The 16746-nt window shown below is 43.1% G+C and overlaps 1 protein-coding gene across 2 annotated transcripts; it reads left to right on the forward strand.

The window, feature by feature from the left end:
• Positions 1-7519: 7519 nt before the first annotated feature.
• On the forward strand, positions 7520-11164 carry LOC133918548 (mediator of RNA polymerase II transcription subunit 18). Of its 2 annotated transcripts, none has more exons than XM_062362467.1 (6): positions 7520-7790; positions 7940-8001; positions 9954-10053; positions 10127-10184; positions 10258-10614; positions 10729-11164. In XM_062362467.1, the coding sequence occupies exons 2-6, from the start codon at positions 7966-7968 to the stop codon at positions 10829-10831; spliced, it is 654 nt and encodes a 217-aa protein (XP_062218451.1). In that variant the 5' UTR covers positions 7520-7790; positions 7940-7965; the 3' UTR covers positions 10832-11164. The 2 variants fall into 2 exon arrangements, with proteins under 2 accessions (XP_062218451.1, XP_062218452.1); XM_062362468.1 differs by having other exon boundaries at positions 7520-7786.
• Positions 11165-16746: the final 5582 nt, after the last annotated feature.

Here is a 16746-nt window from a genome sequence, read left to right on the forward strand (position 1 = left end):
CTCGGTTGGTTGTCAACTTAGTACTGGGTGCATCAATGTGATAGACAGAGGGTAGGGTCTCAGTGACCAAATTATGACTCAAAACATAACTACCCTTGATAAAAGAGCGAGATGCTCCCGAATCAAAAAGAACAATTGTGGGATGAGAGTTCACAAGTAGCGTACCAACGAGCACGATGTCGTCCTCTCAAGCCTCTTCGTTGGTGATGTGACGCACTCGACCATATTTGGGGACGTGTGTAGCCTGGGAGGCTTGAGGAGTGGGTTGAGCGGGTGGTGGCCTTGGAGCAATCACCACGACTCCCGACTTCAGATAAGGGTAATCCCGTGCAAAGTGGCCGATGCACCCCAGTTGTAACATGAGCCGTCGGAGCCACCTGTCACACTCCCTGAGAACCGGTAGGTCTTGGAGTATGTCCTTGTGGAGTAGAGAAAGTCAGGCGTCGCACAATACATATTGGTTGTGGAGCAGTCGAGACCAACATGTGAGATGGAGGAGGCTAACTATCCGTTCGTATACGTTGAGAGCTTCCACCCATGGAAGACGACGGAACCCTGTTGCGCCTCTTCTCCTCTTGGTGGTTCTTCAGCTTGAACTCCACCGTGAGAGAGATGCTCACTAGCTTGTTGAAGTCGATGAACTCATGCGCCAACAGCCGGTCTTGCATCTTGGAATTGAGGCCGTTCCAAAGTGGTATTACTTCAGCTCTCCGGTGTTGACATCATCCTGAGCATACTGTGCAAGGTGGTTGAACACCTGCACATACTCCATCACTGGTCTACCTCCTTGCTTGAAGTTTTGGAACTCTTGCCTCTTGATCTCTATAATCCCCTTGGGGATATGAAAATCACGGAAGGCTTGGCGGAACTTCGCCCAAGAGACACAATGATGGCAACGTGCATGGCCAAATAGTTGGTCCATCATGCACCGGCTGTGCCTTGGAACTGATGGGTGACGAAGAGAGCCCTCTAATGGTCTTCACATCTGAGAAGAGCGAACTTCAGCTCGATAGTCCTTAGCCAATAATCTGCATCCAGAGGATGCTCAGCATGCGTGAAGGTGGGCGGTTGAGTCCGGAGAAAATCCAAGAAGTCATCATGGCGTCTGGCCCCACCTCCTCCATGAGGGGTCGTGTTACGCACGAGAGCTTCGAGAAGTGTCGTCTGAGCTTGATGGTTCTGTTCAATTTGCATAAGCACATCTGTCATAGTCGACGGTAGAGACGGTAGATGGTTGTTCTCATTGGAACCCTCAGGAAGATCATTCCTGATATTTTGACGGGTCCTTATCCTGTTGTGACGATAAGATGAAAGAAGGAAAGGTCAAACTCTGACATAGCATAACAACATTAACCGGATATTATTTGATTGGATCCCATAATATCGTATATTTGGAAAAACGCATGCATATGGGCGATAGAAAAATGAAAGCATGCTCGATTCCTATCAACACGTTTATTTCTCGAACACGTCTCTCCGCAACAAATATCAAGATCACAGGCATTCATATATACAATAATTATCAATCATCACCCTTCGCGCTACCTATTATTTCTTGTGTGAACGGTGCTTGTGCATTTCACCACAAAAGTGACATTTCATATGTTGTTGCCAACGTATTCACTTCCCGTATCATCATCTTATGGGACACCCTATGTAATCACCACATAGGTAAATAATCATATCTACCATCACGTGGTGTTGCTAACGTATTCACTTCTCGTACCATCATCGTACGGGACACACTAGGCCCTACCTTGCACTGGTTGAGCCTCCAAGATTTATAGCCATCAGGGTACGTTTCTTACCTTTTTCGTCGATGCAACATGATTCATAAAAAGGAGCATCACAATGCGAAACTAAATGTTATAAGTGTCGTACACAACAACACATTACACTTAGGGGCATAATATAGCAAGTTCATACATATTAGCAAGAGGGGCAAAAAAAACTTTAGTGGATTACTTAGTGATATTGACACATTTACTAACCCACGTCATAAGTATATTTAGACTACTTCATTAAACCAAGTTGTGATGTCATGCTGTGAGGAATTGTCTAAATAGTATTCTAATTAATCATCAGGAGGATCATTTTCTTAATCACAACCTCAATGATTAACCGGAATACCATCCCTGTAGTCCCGACACGTGTTTTGTGCCCAAGATCGAAACATATGTCTTTCTAACATATAACATCACAACAAAACTTAAGAAAGAGCGAGTAATTAGCATTAGATTACAAGTTCATAAGTATTCAACCATTTACAATAATTTACACACAAGATTAGATCCACTGCGCAACAGAAACAAAACTATAGACAACAAAAGAAGAGTGGAGCCACATATCCTTAGGCTCCACCCCAAAATCTTCGCCACTCAAGAGTAGTTGCCTACTCAGGCCTGCCACCAACATCGATGGGTATGAAGTAGCCAAACGTTGTCTCTTCCTCACTAGCAGAACATGAAAAAGCAGCATGAGTACGGAGGTAGTCGCAAGACTCAATCCATATAGGGCACATATAAATAGCCCGACTCTAAGGATTATACATTGAGCCATTAGCAAGAAAAGGCCATAAGATTATGTAAATTCATATACGTAAGAAATCTAGAGACATATGTGTGAGCACCTATACTTAACCAAACAAAGCTTTCTAAACCTATAAACAACATGAACGTAAATGTAAATGGAATCATCTCATGTAAACAACGACCATTGACAACCATGCCCAACAAAACATACCAACCATCACATATTCGTGACTCTACGACCGATGCAAATGGATAAGAACATGCTTATGACCAAGAGCGTAGCAATTCAAATTGTTTTTACACCCTGCAGTGGGTACAACTTTACCCATACGACACGAGGACTATATAGCTCGAGTGACTACACATGCCCACCTAAGGGGGTACCCGTATCAACCTTTCTCATACTCGGAACCATCCACTTGCAATGTCCCTATGGCACCGAGGTTACCGCGAGCGTGTCCTAGACACCTTTGGCTCCCCACCATCTTGCTTCTTATTTTTCTTTTTCTCATGCGCGTCATAGGGCCGCAGGGCAAGTGTCGACACGGCATATGATATTTGGCTTACCTTACCATTAGATAAACATGTGATTAATACAGAAAGTGCTAGAGCCAACTTCATCGACGAACGGTGCTTAAATGATACAAGCAGTTTATGGTGTCCGGGCTCCTCTCCCGAACTACCCCGAGGAACTCCTCCAGAGTAGAAGACACCCCTAACACCGCCCGCATCTCGCCTCAACCTCACCACTCATTCAACCATCAATATCATAATCAATATTTGTGAACAATAATTAAGCCCTAAGCTCGCGAACAATGGATGAATCATTGCTCGATTTCTATCAAGGACCTATGTATTGCTAAGCATTTCGAACGACTCTTAAGTTAGACATCGACAATGTTACCAATGCTACAAGGATATGAATAATCAACAACTCAAGGTAGAGATAATGCATCAACATATATTCTACCCATAAACACCCAACATCAACTCACCATACATACAAATTTACACAAAGTATAACTTATCAATTTAGATTCTACAATTCAATCAAAGGGTGTAATATGCTTAGATGCTTGTCTTGTTGCTCTGGGGTTTGCCTGATACTTTCCGCAGAACATTCGCAAAACTTCGGGAGGTTGGCGTCACCTTCACTCGCTTATATTGTCGACACAACGCTCTCTAAACAGAATAAGAATGCATTGCATAAATAATAAATGATGAAAAAGTGTGCATATAATGCATATTTGAAAACCGCTAAGTGATTAGGGTTTTGAAGTTTGAAACCCCGAATAAGCAAACCTAAGTCCATCTAGCTTTCAGAGGCTAGCGGTTAGACCGGCATTGAACTGGCGATCAAATCATCGACGTGCAGAATGTTTTGGCCTCTAGCGGCCAGACCGCATACATGCTGGTGGTTAGACCGTTGTATGGTGGTCAGACCAGCCCTAGTGGCAGTCTGATCCCTATATAGGGTTTTCAATTCGGATTTTTTTGGCCCTAACTGGCGGTCAGACTAGACTTATCGGTGGTCAGACCGCCAAACCTTGCCGGCAATGCCTTTGCGAGGTCGCTGGCGAGGACTTCGACGATGAAGGGTACCAAAGTGCTCCATGAGACTAGTAGAGTGCTTCTAAAATGATTTGGACAACATTCATCGAGATAAACTCAAAATACCCTATGGATTGGATCTAGGCTAGGTTGAACTTGGGTCTAAACGACATGAGGGTCGAATCGAGCTCAAAAACAATGAGGAAACGGTAGGGGATGCCTCACCTTAATGTATGATAGCTTCCTAGCGGATCAATCCACTCCGGAGAAGATCTAGTTTGGAGATCGGGCTTCGGGGTGGCATGCGGGCTTGAGGTTGGATGAGCATGCCTCCGGTAAGGGAGAAGAGGGGAGAAGCTCGGGAAAGTCCTTCGGAAGCTTAGGGAGGTTCCCCCCGTCAATCTCCGCTCGTTGTGGACGTCGAGGTGGGGCTTTTCTTCTCTCTCTAAGGTGGAGTGGGGAAGAGAGTGAGAGAGTGAGTGTGAGAGAGTGTTTGACAGAGAGAGCAAGAGAGAGTGATTGATTTACTTAAGTCGAGCATATGCGCTCTGGCGGTCAGACTGTCAATGCTCTTGGTCAGATCGTGGTAAGTCCACATGGCAAGCCCATGTGGCTGCACACCTAGTGGTCAGATCGTGAGGACGGTTTTTGCTGAATTTTTCTAAGTGTCCCCTTATCTTCACTATCCACCTTTTTTATGTGTTTGGGGCTTCTCCAAAGTTCTCTAAACCATCTCTAAAGTACTTGAAACACATTTTGACTCAACTCTATAAACAAATACTTATAATTACATACGATGATGATCATGCATGCTTAATTACGTAATTAGCATTTTAGGATATGGCAGAGCCTTGCCAATCATCCCAATATTCACCTTTACTCCATTGGATTCTAAGATATGGTGTACCAACCTTCTTAGCCAAACACATTCCTTAGTTGTTTCATACAGAGTTATGATCTCTAATGGTTTGTTGATATGGCGACAAGTGTTTGCTTAACATACCTCCGCCGAATAGCTGTCTTGCCACTGGGAAACATATATCCAGTCTGTGATACAACATTATGAAAAGTTGTAGCTATAAAAAAAGTCTCGTATATGACCATAAACATTTGAAATAGAAATACATGTAACAATATAAAAGACAGGGGCAAATCGGAGGGGGCTAGGGGATCCACCCCCCTTGTAGCCAATGGAGCCCCCAACAATTTTTTTTACCATGGATGAGGAAGAGAAAGAAGAAAAGAGAGAGGGAGAAGAATATGAAGATGAAGAAAAAGAGGGAGAGAAAGGTAGATGAGCCCATCCTATCTGACTCCTCTGGATTCGCCGCTGATAAAAGATGTGTGGTATTACAAGGTTTATAGAAAAATCAAATGGTTCCTTTTCTTTCAAAACTCATCTAGATTTTTGTACCCAAGGATCTAAGCCCAATGATAGATTTCGTTCTAATATAAACACCATGTCTAGAACCTAAACTCACTACTCTCTCTCCTACCCCCGGCTACCATCTCTCTCCATGCCACTACCACCTTTTTCCCTATCCTCTCTTCTTCCTTCATCCTTGTCTTACCTACTATCATCTTTGGTGAAGTGTCCCCTCTTAACCACTTCTCCTCATTGCTCATGTCACCTCCGCCCCTTGCATAGTGTATTGCTAATCCTCCGCCTCCTAGGGCCCCCCATTCTTAATTTGCTAGTTGCCAACTCACCAAAGTAGAAGTCCACCTCCCAAAGCATGAATCTTAACATGGATCAAAAGATGAGGAATTTGGATGATTTTTGCTTGAGATCCATCAAAACCTTTATTACAATTGCGACCGTCGAGCTTCGCTCGCACCTAAACTAAGCACATGAAATTGATCAAAATAGAGGGAATCTTCACTAGGTGGAGTCTTCAGCTCTCTTAGGCAAGCGAGGCCTTTACTCCCCGAAAGTTCTGATCAACACGTGCACGCTTGGGAGTCCGTTCGTAATGACGCATAGTTCCACTCCCCCCCCCCACTCAGTGATGGCCCACTTGCCCCATTCACTGTATCCGTTCCCTTCCAGATTCTGTGTTTCCCATATCCCTGTTCCCTTCCCTGTCGTTCCTCTCTCTCTCTCTCTCTCTCTCTCTCTCTTCTAGATCGAGCTCTTGCTTTCTCTCTTGTGTGGTCTCTCTCCCCCTCTGATGAAGCTCCTGCTGACATGGACGTGGCCGCACCACTCTTCCTCCCTCCACTTCTTGCCTCATCCTGCATCACGTGCCTCGCTCTATGAGGGCCATTGCCACCTCCTTCCTTATCCCATCTTCCTCTTTCATCCTTATCTTACCTACTATCATCTTTGGTGAAGCATCGCCTCTTAACCTCTTCTCCTCATTGCTCATGGCACCTCCACTCATGCATATTGTATTGCTAGTCCTCTGCCTCCTAGGTTCCCCCATCCTTATTTGTCAGTCGCCATCTCACCAAACTAGATGGCCACCTCCCAAAGCATGAATCTTAACGTGGATAAAAAGATGAGGAATTTGGATGATTTTTGCTTGAGATCCATCAAAACCCTTATTATAATTGCGACCGTCGAGCTTCGTTTGCACCTAAACTAAGCACATGAAATTGATCAAAATAGAGGGAATATTCACTAGAGGGAGTCTTCGGCTCTCTCAGGCAAGAGAGGTCTCTACTCCCCGAAAGTTTTGATCAACACGTGCGCGCTTGGGAGTCCGCTTGGCCCACTTGCCCCATTCATTGTACTTGTTCCCTTTCGGATTTTTTGTTCCTCCTATCCTCATTCCCTTCCCTATTGTTCCCCCCTCTCTATCCTATTTCGAACTCCTACCTTTTCTCTTGTGTGATATCTCTCCCCCTATGATGAAGCTCCTGCCAGCATGGACACGCCACCGCTAGAGAAGGAGGCCACGCCACCCTTCCTCCCTCCACTTCTTGCCCCCATCCAACGTCACACGCCTTGCTACGTGAGGGCACCACCCATCCTCTCTCTATTTAGATATGAGGGGAAAGACGAGAAGTGAGGGTCTGGATTTGAGACTTGAGAGAACCTTGCGGCCGGCAGTGGCCATCGGTGATAGCGCCGCTGCCTGCCTTCCCTCTCTATCACTTTCTTTCTCCTTCTCTCTCTTCTCTTTTTTTTTCAAGAAAAAATGTATAATATTTTTTTGAAATTATTTCAGGAATGTTTTACCGAAAAGTTTTCATGATTTTTTTGGTGAAAAGATTTGTGAATTACTTTTGAAAGTTTTCATGAACGTTTCCTGAAAAGATTTTATGAATTTTTTGGTGAAAAGTTTTTATGAAAAGTTTTCACGTGTTTTCTTTTGAAACTTTTTTACGAAATTTTCTTGTGATAACTTTTGTTTCAAAAAATTTCCTAAAATTTTTGCTACAATGTTTCCCCACAAGTTTTGACACAATTTTTCCAATTCAGAGAAGGGGAAAAAAAAGGGCAACCTGCACTTCCCCCAAATGGGTTGTCGGAGAGAATGCGCGACCAAGGGCGCTAGCGCGCGCTAATTATCTGCCCCCTCTGCTCCCGCCGCCAGCTGCTATCGCCCTCCCACTCCACGCACTCTAGGGCCGCTGGCGTTCCCCACCGTCGCTTCCTCTACCGGATCCTCACTCCCCGCCCCAGCGCTTCTCCTCCGTCGGTCCAGTGGAGTTGACTGGAGATCCATCCGCACGGGGATTTGTTTCTCTTTCTGTTGGCAAGTAAACCCTAGCTTGCTTGGATGGATTGTTCTACGCTTTTACAAAAATTCGAGGGGTTCAACTGAGCCCCTATGCCCTGCTTTAGGGTTGCTGCTGGAGAGAGTATGATTCTGGAGAGAGTATGATTCTGGTTTTTCCATCTCTTTTAGGGTTGCCGCTGGAATTTCGTAGAACGATGGAGTGCGTGGTGCAGGGAATCATTGAGACCCAGGTATTGTACTTCCCTGTATTTTTTGTAGCAAGTAATAAGCACATTAGTCTTCTGTGCTCCGAGGATAGTTCAAGCGAAATCTAATTATGAAAAAAGTATGCGTTGGCTCATGTGAAAACTGAAATACACCTCGGCGAGCCCTTCACCACTGATTTGAACAATGTCCAGCCCAATTTAATAAAAAGAAAGTAAAAAAGGAATGGTGGTATATGTAATGTTCTTCATGCATTACAACTTTTGAAGGATATGAGAACTTTCCTTAGTGTAGCCTATTTTGTCGTGTACCTAGTTTGTTGATCTGGTATGAACTTCTGAGCTCTCTGATTGTATCTAGATTTGATAAGAATTTTCATGCAGGATTTGGACTGTCGGAGCAACCTGGTATCTAGAATTTTAATATTCGTTAGATGAAGTATCTATCAGTTGATTTTGGATATTGATTTTGTTGCTGAACATTTCAGCATAACCAATTAAGTGCTCATACATTTAAATGGATTAAAAAAAGTTTCATTATGATGTTACCCTAGCATTTTGAGCCCCCATTGTTGGGATTAGCCTGCACCACACCATCTGCTCTGTTTGATGTTCGGTTGAGCCTCGATCCTGGTCAGCATTGGGCCACAACCACTGTGCTTGGCCTAGATCTCACCCCTGACTCCAGCTCTACGTCCTACCAAGCTCCGTTGCAGCAAGCATCGCGCCTACACCACAATGACCGGGTTACACTGCACCATAGTTCTTGTCACCACGTCCGGCCTACCTCATTATCCTTCCGTCAGACCGCTCGCAGCCAAATTGGGCCCTAATGGAACTGGGAGAAGCAAACTCACTTGATGGTGACAAAGAAGATGAGCTCGACCACAGCAAGATCTGCTCAGCCTTGTTCTCGGTGGGGACTGTGAAAATTGGGAAAACTGAGAGGATGTGGTGTGCATTAGGAATATTGAGAGGAACAGGAGGTGATGGCAGGGATCCATTGAAAGGAATTCGTGAGAGAGAAGAGGATATCTGAAGGATAAAATTAATGTTTTTGGAAGCTGATTTGTTTGTTTGGGAGTTCTTTTTTTCCCTGTTCTTTTTGTTAAGAGTTCTCAAGGAGGAATAGAATTTGTTTGGAGTTTGTTAGGGAAAGCAATTGTGTCCAGTTTTCGGTTTGATTCTTGGTAGCAGTAAAGAGTCTGAAGACAGGCCCACTCTCCGTGTTTACTTTTTTCGGGGAACGGGGAGGCAGAAGAATGTACCGTTCATAAAGATAACTATCTTCTAGTTTATCATTTGCTTTCTGATGAAGACGACATGTGATAAACCTTTAAAAAACAGCATGTATGTTAACCTTGGCTGAGTCTGTCATAGTTTGGTGGTCCACCTCGTGTTGGACCTGTGGAAAACCATCAACTGGAAAGCTTAGAGCTCAATTAACTATCTGTAGTCTGTACTTAAGAACTGAATCAGGTAGTAATTTTTAATTTCCTTGGTAAGCATGAAGTGGTATCAAAACGTAATGTCCATAGGGAATAATAATTGATGCTGGAGCTTATCATTGATTAGTGGTCTCCATGACTAGTTGCTAGTCACATTGTTGTTTACTCTATCAGTGCAGATCAATGCTGTACTGATTGCTGAATAATAAAAAGAAAAAAAGAAGATATTTCACAGAAGTGATGGATAGATCATGTGGACCACAACATGTCAATCATATTTCTCCACTTTGAGACACTACTTCTGACGCCTGTGGTTTCATTTGTTTTATCTGCTCATCCTGTTTGCAGAACAATAATATTTAATATACAGCTGATGGAACCACATAATCCATTATTGTGCTTTTACAGTAAAGGGAAATTTGATTTGTATATTCTAGCTGATATGGTGTGCTTAGAATGTCACTTAGCCTTCTTTTAGTTTCTACTGCTCTTCTATTATTGTACCCTTTTCTTGATCTTCCCATTTTGCAGCATGTTGAAGCTCTTGAGGTTCTTCTCCAGGGTCTCTCTGGTGTCCCAAAAGAGCGTGTTAGGGTGCATGAGCTCTGTCTGAAAAGTGGACCCAATCTAGGTTAACTTGTGATTTTTCGTTCTTTCGGTTCATATGCAACTGTTATATTCACTTACATCTTTTAATCATACAGGAGTTGTCCCATCAGAGGTTCGTTTGCTGTGTGACTTAGCTCAGCCCACACCATCCTGGTAATTGATTGTGTTAAGCTGATGAAAACTTACCGTTTGTAATGTTTTACATCAATCGTGGTAATCCCTGTAGGACCATAAGACATGTTGGTGGTTCCATGAGAGGTGCTGGTGCAGAGCAAATCTCAGTTCTGGTTCGTACAGTTGTGGAGAGCAAAGCTAGCAAGAATGTCTTGCACTACTTCTACACTATAGGGTACAAGCTAGACCATGAACTTTTGAAGATTGGTTTTGCATTTCGTTTCCACCGAGGTGCCCAGATCACCGTCACTGTTACATCTGCTAACAAGATGGCAAAGCTCCATGCAACTGATGAAGCTGTGCCTGTCACTCCTGGCATACAGCTAGTGGAAATCACAGCTCCTGCTGCTGCTGACAATTACAACGATGTCGCTTCAGCTGTCACTGCGTTCTGTGAATATCTTGCACCGTAAGTACCCCATAGCTTGAATTTCAAGACTCCAGTTGAGAGGCATACGAATAAATTGAACACTAGTCTTCTTTTAAAGATCATTACTCACATGAGACTGCAAATGCGCTGCAGGCTGTTGCATCTGTCAAAACCAGGAAACACAACTGGAATTGTCCCAACTGCTGGTGCTGCTGCTGCCTCACTCATGTCAAGTGGTGGCGGCAAAACCTTGTAATGTTGGCACGACCCTGAGGTGGTCTTCCTTGAGCTGAGCAAGCGGTGCGGCTGCTGAGGTGGTCTTCTTTGCGCTGAGTGGGCAGTTTCACCATGGCAGGGGCGGTGCCCATGGCTGACATAGTGGTGTGCCCATCCTGTTGGTCGACTTCCTGCAATTCTATTGCAGATGGGAATGTCGTGCCTTTTAGATCCGTGAAACCCACCTGTTGTGTATATGCATTTTTTTAATAATCTTATCAACCTAATTATTTAGCTGGTACAATATGATCCAGACACTTGTGCTGAAGTCAAACTCACACAATTTTTGCAATGCTTTGGGATCTCATGGTGACACCTTGAATGGCGTTTTCCATCTCGGAAATCTTTGCGATGGCACCGAGTAAATTTGCTACCCTTGTATAACCGGCAAATTCCTCTGTGCCATTGCAAAGATGGATAAATTGGAGCAATGTTGGAATAATAAGATCGAATAAAATGGGGATATTTTCCTATGGTACTGAGCAGCATCGCCCTTGTGCAATTGTGTTTGTTACGTCTTGCACAACATCAATATTTTGTCGGCGATTCACAGGGTCCCTCCCGCATTAACATATTGGAACTTATACATATAATTCAGCTTTCCTTTGACATGCACGACCACTTTGAGCTATGGAACAACGAACGCAAAGCTACATGAGGTCACTGCATCCATGAGTTTCATATTTAAGTTCATTCATGTTGTCTTTCATATTTAAGTTCATTCGTGTTGTCAAGCTTGTCAAGTAACAGAAGGTAGTATCATCTATAACTGAAGAATAAGCATCTTCATCATCAATATAGGTCTTTGTAAATACTTGTGCTACTAATCTCGTTTTACCACTTAGTTATGATCATTCCTTTTGTGAATGAACACCCATTTCTGTCTTGCAGGAATCACACACTGAGGAGCCTTGACCACAGGTCCAAAAACTTCCATCTTGTTTAGCGATATTAGTTCTGTCTTGATTGCATCATTCCATTTATCGCAGTCACAATGACTTTTGTACTCTGCAATAATCGGTTCCGAATCCGGACTTTTCATATGGAATGCAATCATATTGGCAAAGCAGTTGCTACCAGCACACATTTGTTTGTAAAAGGCTTCTCCGGTCTCAAGGCAATTTATACTAAACTCGTTACCCAACGTAGTTACATGATGGTTTAGATCAATCAATTCACCATCATTTCCCAATATGGTTGAACCTGATTGTTTTTGTTGCCATTATTTCCGGCCGGGGGGGGGGGGGGGCGGAGGTGTATTCCCCTGATTCAAGGGCATTTCTCAATGTATTTGCATTAAGTGGCACATCCGCTGGACATCCATCATTCATGATTAAATAATTCTTCCAGAGTTTCTCCCCTGTTCCTTGCACCTCTTTAGCGGATCTCTCCGCGGAACGAGATCCTTAGAGCCAGGTGATCGATCCCCTCTCTTTTTCCACAAAAAGGGAGATTCGGAGGTTGAACCCTTTAGTCAGGGTGGTTCAACTCTCCGTGGTGCATTTACTACAAGTATATGCAACTGTGTTACTCCCTTATGATCCGCGAATGAATCTGGTAGCTCCTGTAAGACCCCTTTTCTGAGATCTCCTATGCCTCCTGTATCAGTATTTGGATCAAGTTGTTGATATACATAGTACAATATTTGTCGTATCACAGTCATACATCTTATATAAAAATATTAAGGTTTCAATAGTACAAATTATCTTAAATTGTAGTGTACATAACAAGCCTAGCCAGCCGGTCGACAAAAGTACAGCAGAACCACAACCCAAAAGCCACATGCAACTAGGGTGTTAACGTGACCGCTAAACTACTCCTCATGCGTGCCTTCATCTCTCGCGAAGCCGGCCTCCATATTCTCATCTAAATGATAGCAAGAATGAGTATGAAAGGTACTTAGTAAGTCCTATACTATTGCAAGGGTTTTGATAGATGCATAAAGTATGACTCAAGGATAAGGTTTTACGGTTTAGTTTTAAGTGTAAAACAGTTTTATGTAGATATCTAGGTATATTATCTACTGTTAACTTTGAAACAATTTAAATAAGATAACACGGTATATCTTGGGGTTTTCGATCCTGAGAGGGGCCACACCTCCTCCGTAGTTTCTATCATTGTGTCTGGTGTACCTCTAGTACCACACATCTCCTAGCGGATTGAGCCAACAATCTCATCATACACCGAGGATCACCGAGCACGGAGGAATGGAAACAGTGCTCAACAACATCATGAAAGAAGTGACAAACGACGACAAGAGCGTAAAAGAGAAACGGCGGTCGATGGTGAGAGTGCAAAGAAGGTGGCGGTTGCTGCAATTTTTTTTCTTTTTTCTTTTTTCCTTATTTTTTCTTTTCTCTTGGTGGTGGCTCTCTACAAGAGAACACAAACAGAGGCCAGTTGACCGAGCTGGCAAAGAACATCCAACACCGAGTGAGATTCGCCCAGACCTAGCCAGCAATAGACCTGGCGGTTGCGGACCATGCCAGTGACGACTAAGAGTAGGTGGATCGAGCCACTTCGGCTGGGCGGAGGTGCGGGCAGATTAAGTTGGCCTAGGTGGAGGAGCGGCGTGAGGCCAAAGGTCGACGTGGCAGAGCGCGCGAGCTGACAGGCAACTCACACGACGGGGCTAGGGCGGCACCACCGGTGGACGATGCAGGAAGGCGACGTGAGATGGCTTAGCTGAGGCCAGAAGCTGGAGGCCGGCAAGTCGGCCCATGCGGAGACGGGTGGTGTTGGCAGGAGGCTGGATGGGAACACGATGGGTGTCGGCCGGATCAGGAGACGCTAGATCGAGACAGTGGTGAGAGAGGCGTGGAAGTTGCGAACATGCCAGGAACAAGAGCGGCTAGAGAAGAGAAAACCCTAACCCTAAAATTTAGCTATATATATCATGTTAGAAATAGCAACTAGTATTATCTAAAGACCATAAGCCAGTATATATACACATGTACAAATAACAATATGCAAAGAACCATAACCCTTATAATTTTAGGATATAGAGCAATATATATAGAGAGAACCTAAATACTACTGGGAAAAGTACTACTGATTTAGTTGCGGTTAATTTTTTATGCTGTGTTAAACTTTACCGAGGCTGGGACTTCCTGACTACTGAACTGGTCACAAAAAAGTATTGCACACCATTTTGCAGGAGAGCAGCGCATGTGCTGGAGGAGCACAGTGATGACATAAGCAAGCTCCAGGATTTCTTATAACTTCTTTGGTAGCTTTTATAATTCATGACAATCCATTTGAAAAGGTTGCACTTGAAATGTATAGGTAGATTTCACAATAAAATTCTTAAAAAAGGTTACTTTAAAACTTCTAGTAAATTTTAATGCCTTGAATAAATTTCCCAAAATATAGAAAAATTCACTAATATTCCTCTCATGTGATTCACTAATTTATAATATTATTTTCAATCCGAGATTATAAGGTGAAAAAGTGAGTTTGTTTGTAATGCTTTATTTATTAGGACTTTTATCATTTCATGTGATATTCTCATTTTAATTCAATTCGATTTCATATCAATTCAAACATGCACATAATTCATCCAAATGTTCATGAATGCTTATAAAATGCATGTTAATATGAAAATGCACAAATTGGGATGTGACACCATCCACGTAGTCCTCCGTAAGGAACCACTTGACCTCCCACTATCTCAAAACAGGATATTACAAACGGATTTTAAATCGTATAATAGACGTCTATATATTTTATCTCTGTAAAAGTGTCTGTGATATCGATCTTGTTATATACGGTTTTAGCTTCGTCTGTAATAGCTTTACACACAAACGGATTTTCTAGAAAGTTGTTTGTGCATAGTAAGGATCATAGATGGAGTTTTTTTTAAAAAAAAAACAAAACCGTCTGTGTGACCCTTCCCCTATAAGCAATTTTGATTCCTGACTGCCCTTATGATATGGCATACACACTTTATGATTCACAAATTAAACAACACATTGACATATTGTTAAGAATATCGATCACATATTATTTATAATCGATCATATATTATCCAGAATACAAAACGCATGCATTTACATATCAGTTAAGAACATCATACAGATACACATCACATATTGTTTAGAACTTATAAACCTAGCTAGTTAAAAACAATCCCTAGCTATACATCATTGGTAATGCGGTCTTCCAAAATGGCAAGATGATAGACATCACGACGATGCTATCTTCCAAAAGGACAAGATGATTGGAATCATGACGACGCCGTCTTCTTAAACGACAAAATGATCGACATCATTGGTCCATCGACGCCGTCTTCCAAAAATACAAAATGACTGACATCATCTCAATCTCCTATGTTTCAGCACAGCATCAACCCAAGCATCACCTTCAATAAGCAGCTCGAAGTCATCCAGATCAGGCTCCATCTCGACTATCTCACGTATGAGCCAGAACCAGACTGCATTACTGCCAAACTGCCAACCATGGTAAACAAGAAATACGCGTTCAAACCACTCTTGCAGTTCACTAAAATGTCTCTACCGTGATGAACAACAATAGAGAAATTTTCATCTACAATAACATAATAGAGCACGCGATTCTCAACAAAAACAGGATCCACGGAGGTGCCTTTCACAGCAACAAAGAATATGAACTCCACCCTGCCAAAGTCGACGCCAAGCATCCACACAGTGGAAGCAGCAAAAGGGACAACCCCATCATGCTACCTCCTGATTGCCATGAACTGCGTGAACTGAGCAATTGCAGATTTGTAACAGAAACAAGGTATTGCCCTCAATTACACATATCAAAGCAAAACCTAATGAACCCCAACTAGGGAGACAAGTGGGTTATGTATGCGGGAAGCTAAAAGAACCAAGGGAGACGAGTGATCAAATTTAAAATAGCTCATGTATCTTTATATATATATATATATATATATATATATATATATATATGTTTTTATAAAATCTGTCTGTGCTTACCATACAGAAACAGATGGATCTTACAAGAAATTGTATGTGACAATATCACAGATGATAGAAACAAACAAATTTGTAAAAATCGTTTATGTGTTCAGGCACACCTAGATGGCAGTCTTGTTATAGACATGCCATCTTAATAACCGTCTGAGGGTATTTTGTCAATGACGAGTCCTAAAAAACCGTATGTAACACTCCGTTTGCTTTCACTGATTTTGGGATAGTGTCCCCAACCCCTCCCGAAGGCTTTACCTAGGAACCATCGGCTCCCGCGACGCCCTTGCCTCCGCCTCAGGCGTCGGTGCCAGCAGCGGGGCGAAGACATTGGCAGGGTCACCGAAGGAGGCAAGGATGGCGTCCACCTCCTTGAGGGAGAGGTCGTAGTCCCCTATCCTAACCTTGGCCGTCACCGCCGCCATAGCAAAGTGGGCCCTGTTAGGATCGAGACATGGCAACTGAGTACTGTGCCCATCGGTGAACAAGCATTTCTTCTGCAGGCTATCGCATTATGAGGATGGAGACGGGTACAATGGCTGTGAAGTCAACGAGTTGTTTTAGCACAGCCAATGGGGAAACTAGGAAATACTAGGTCAGCTTGGAGTATGGCTCATGCCATGTGGAGGTAGGGCTGGCGAAAGATTGTGGGTTGAGTTGTACAATGCAAATGACAATTCGGCTAGCATTATGCAAATTCGAAGGAGAAGCTCATTTGAAGACCAACGTTTTAAACATAAGATTTGGTTAGAGTATGCCAGGCCTAGACTCTAGTACAATGCCTCGGCGACATGCAAGGGTTCCAATGGCAAGTCATTGTCGTGAATCCTTCCCCATAAAAAAATAGTTTTAATATATATAGCCTAAGAACATATATTAGTCTAGCATTTTGCAAGTTTGAAGGGAAAGCTCATTTGAAGACCAATATTTTAACCACATGATTTGG

Source organism: Phragmites australis, chromosome 5, assembly GCF_958298935.1.
Source record: "Phragmites australis chromosome 5, lpPhrAust1.1, whole genome shotgun sequence".
NCBI lineage: Eukaryota > Viridiplantae > Streptophyta > Magnoliopsida > Poales > Poaceae > Phragmites > Phragmites australis.

Coding starts and splice junctions, on each gene's coding strand:
- LOC133918548 (XM_062362467.1), top strand. CDS start 7,966: ATGGAGTGCGTGGTGCAGGGAATCATTGAGACCCAG. Junction 10,054..10,126: donor GAAAAGTGGACCCAATCTAG/GTTAACTTGTGA, acceptor TTAATCATACAG/GAGTTGTCCCATCAGAGGTT. Junction 10,185..10,257: donor GCTCAGCCCACACCATCCTG/GTAATTGATTGT, acceptor TAATCCCTGTAG/GACCATAAGACATGTTGGTG.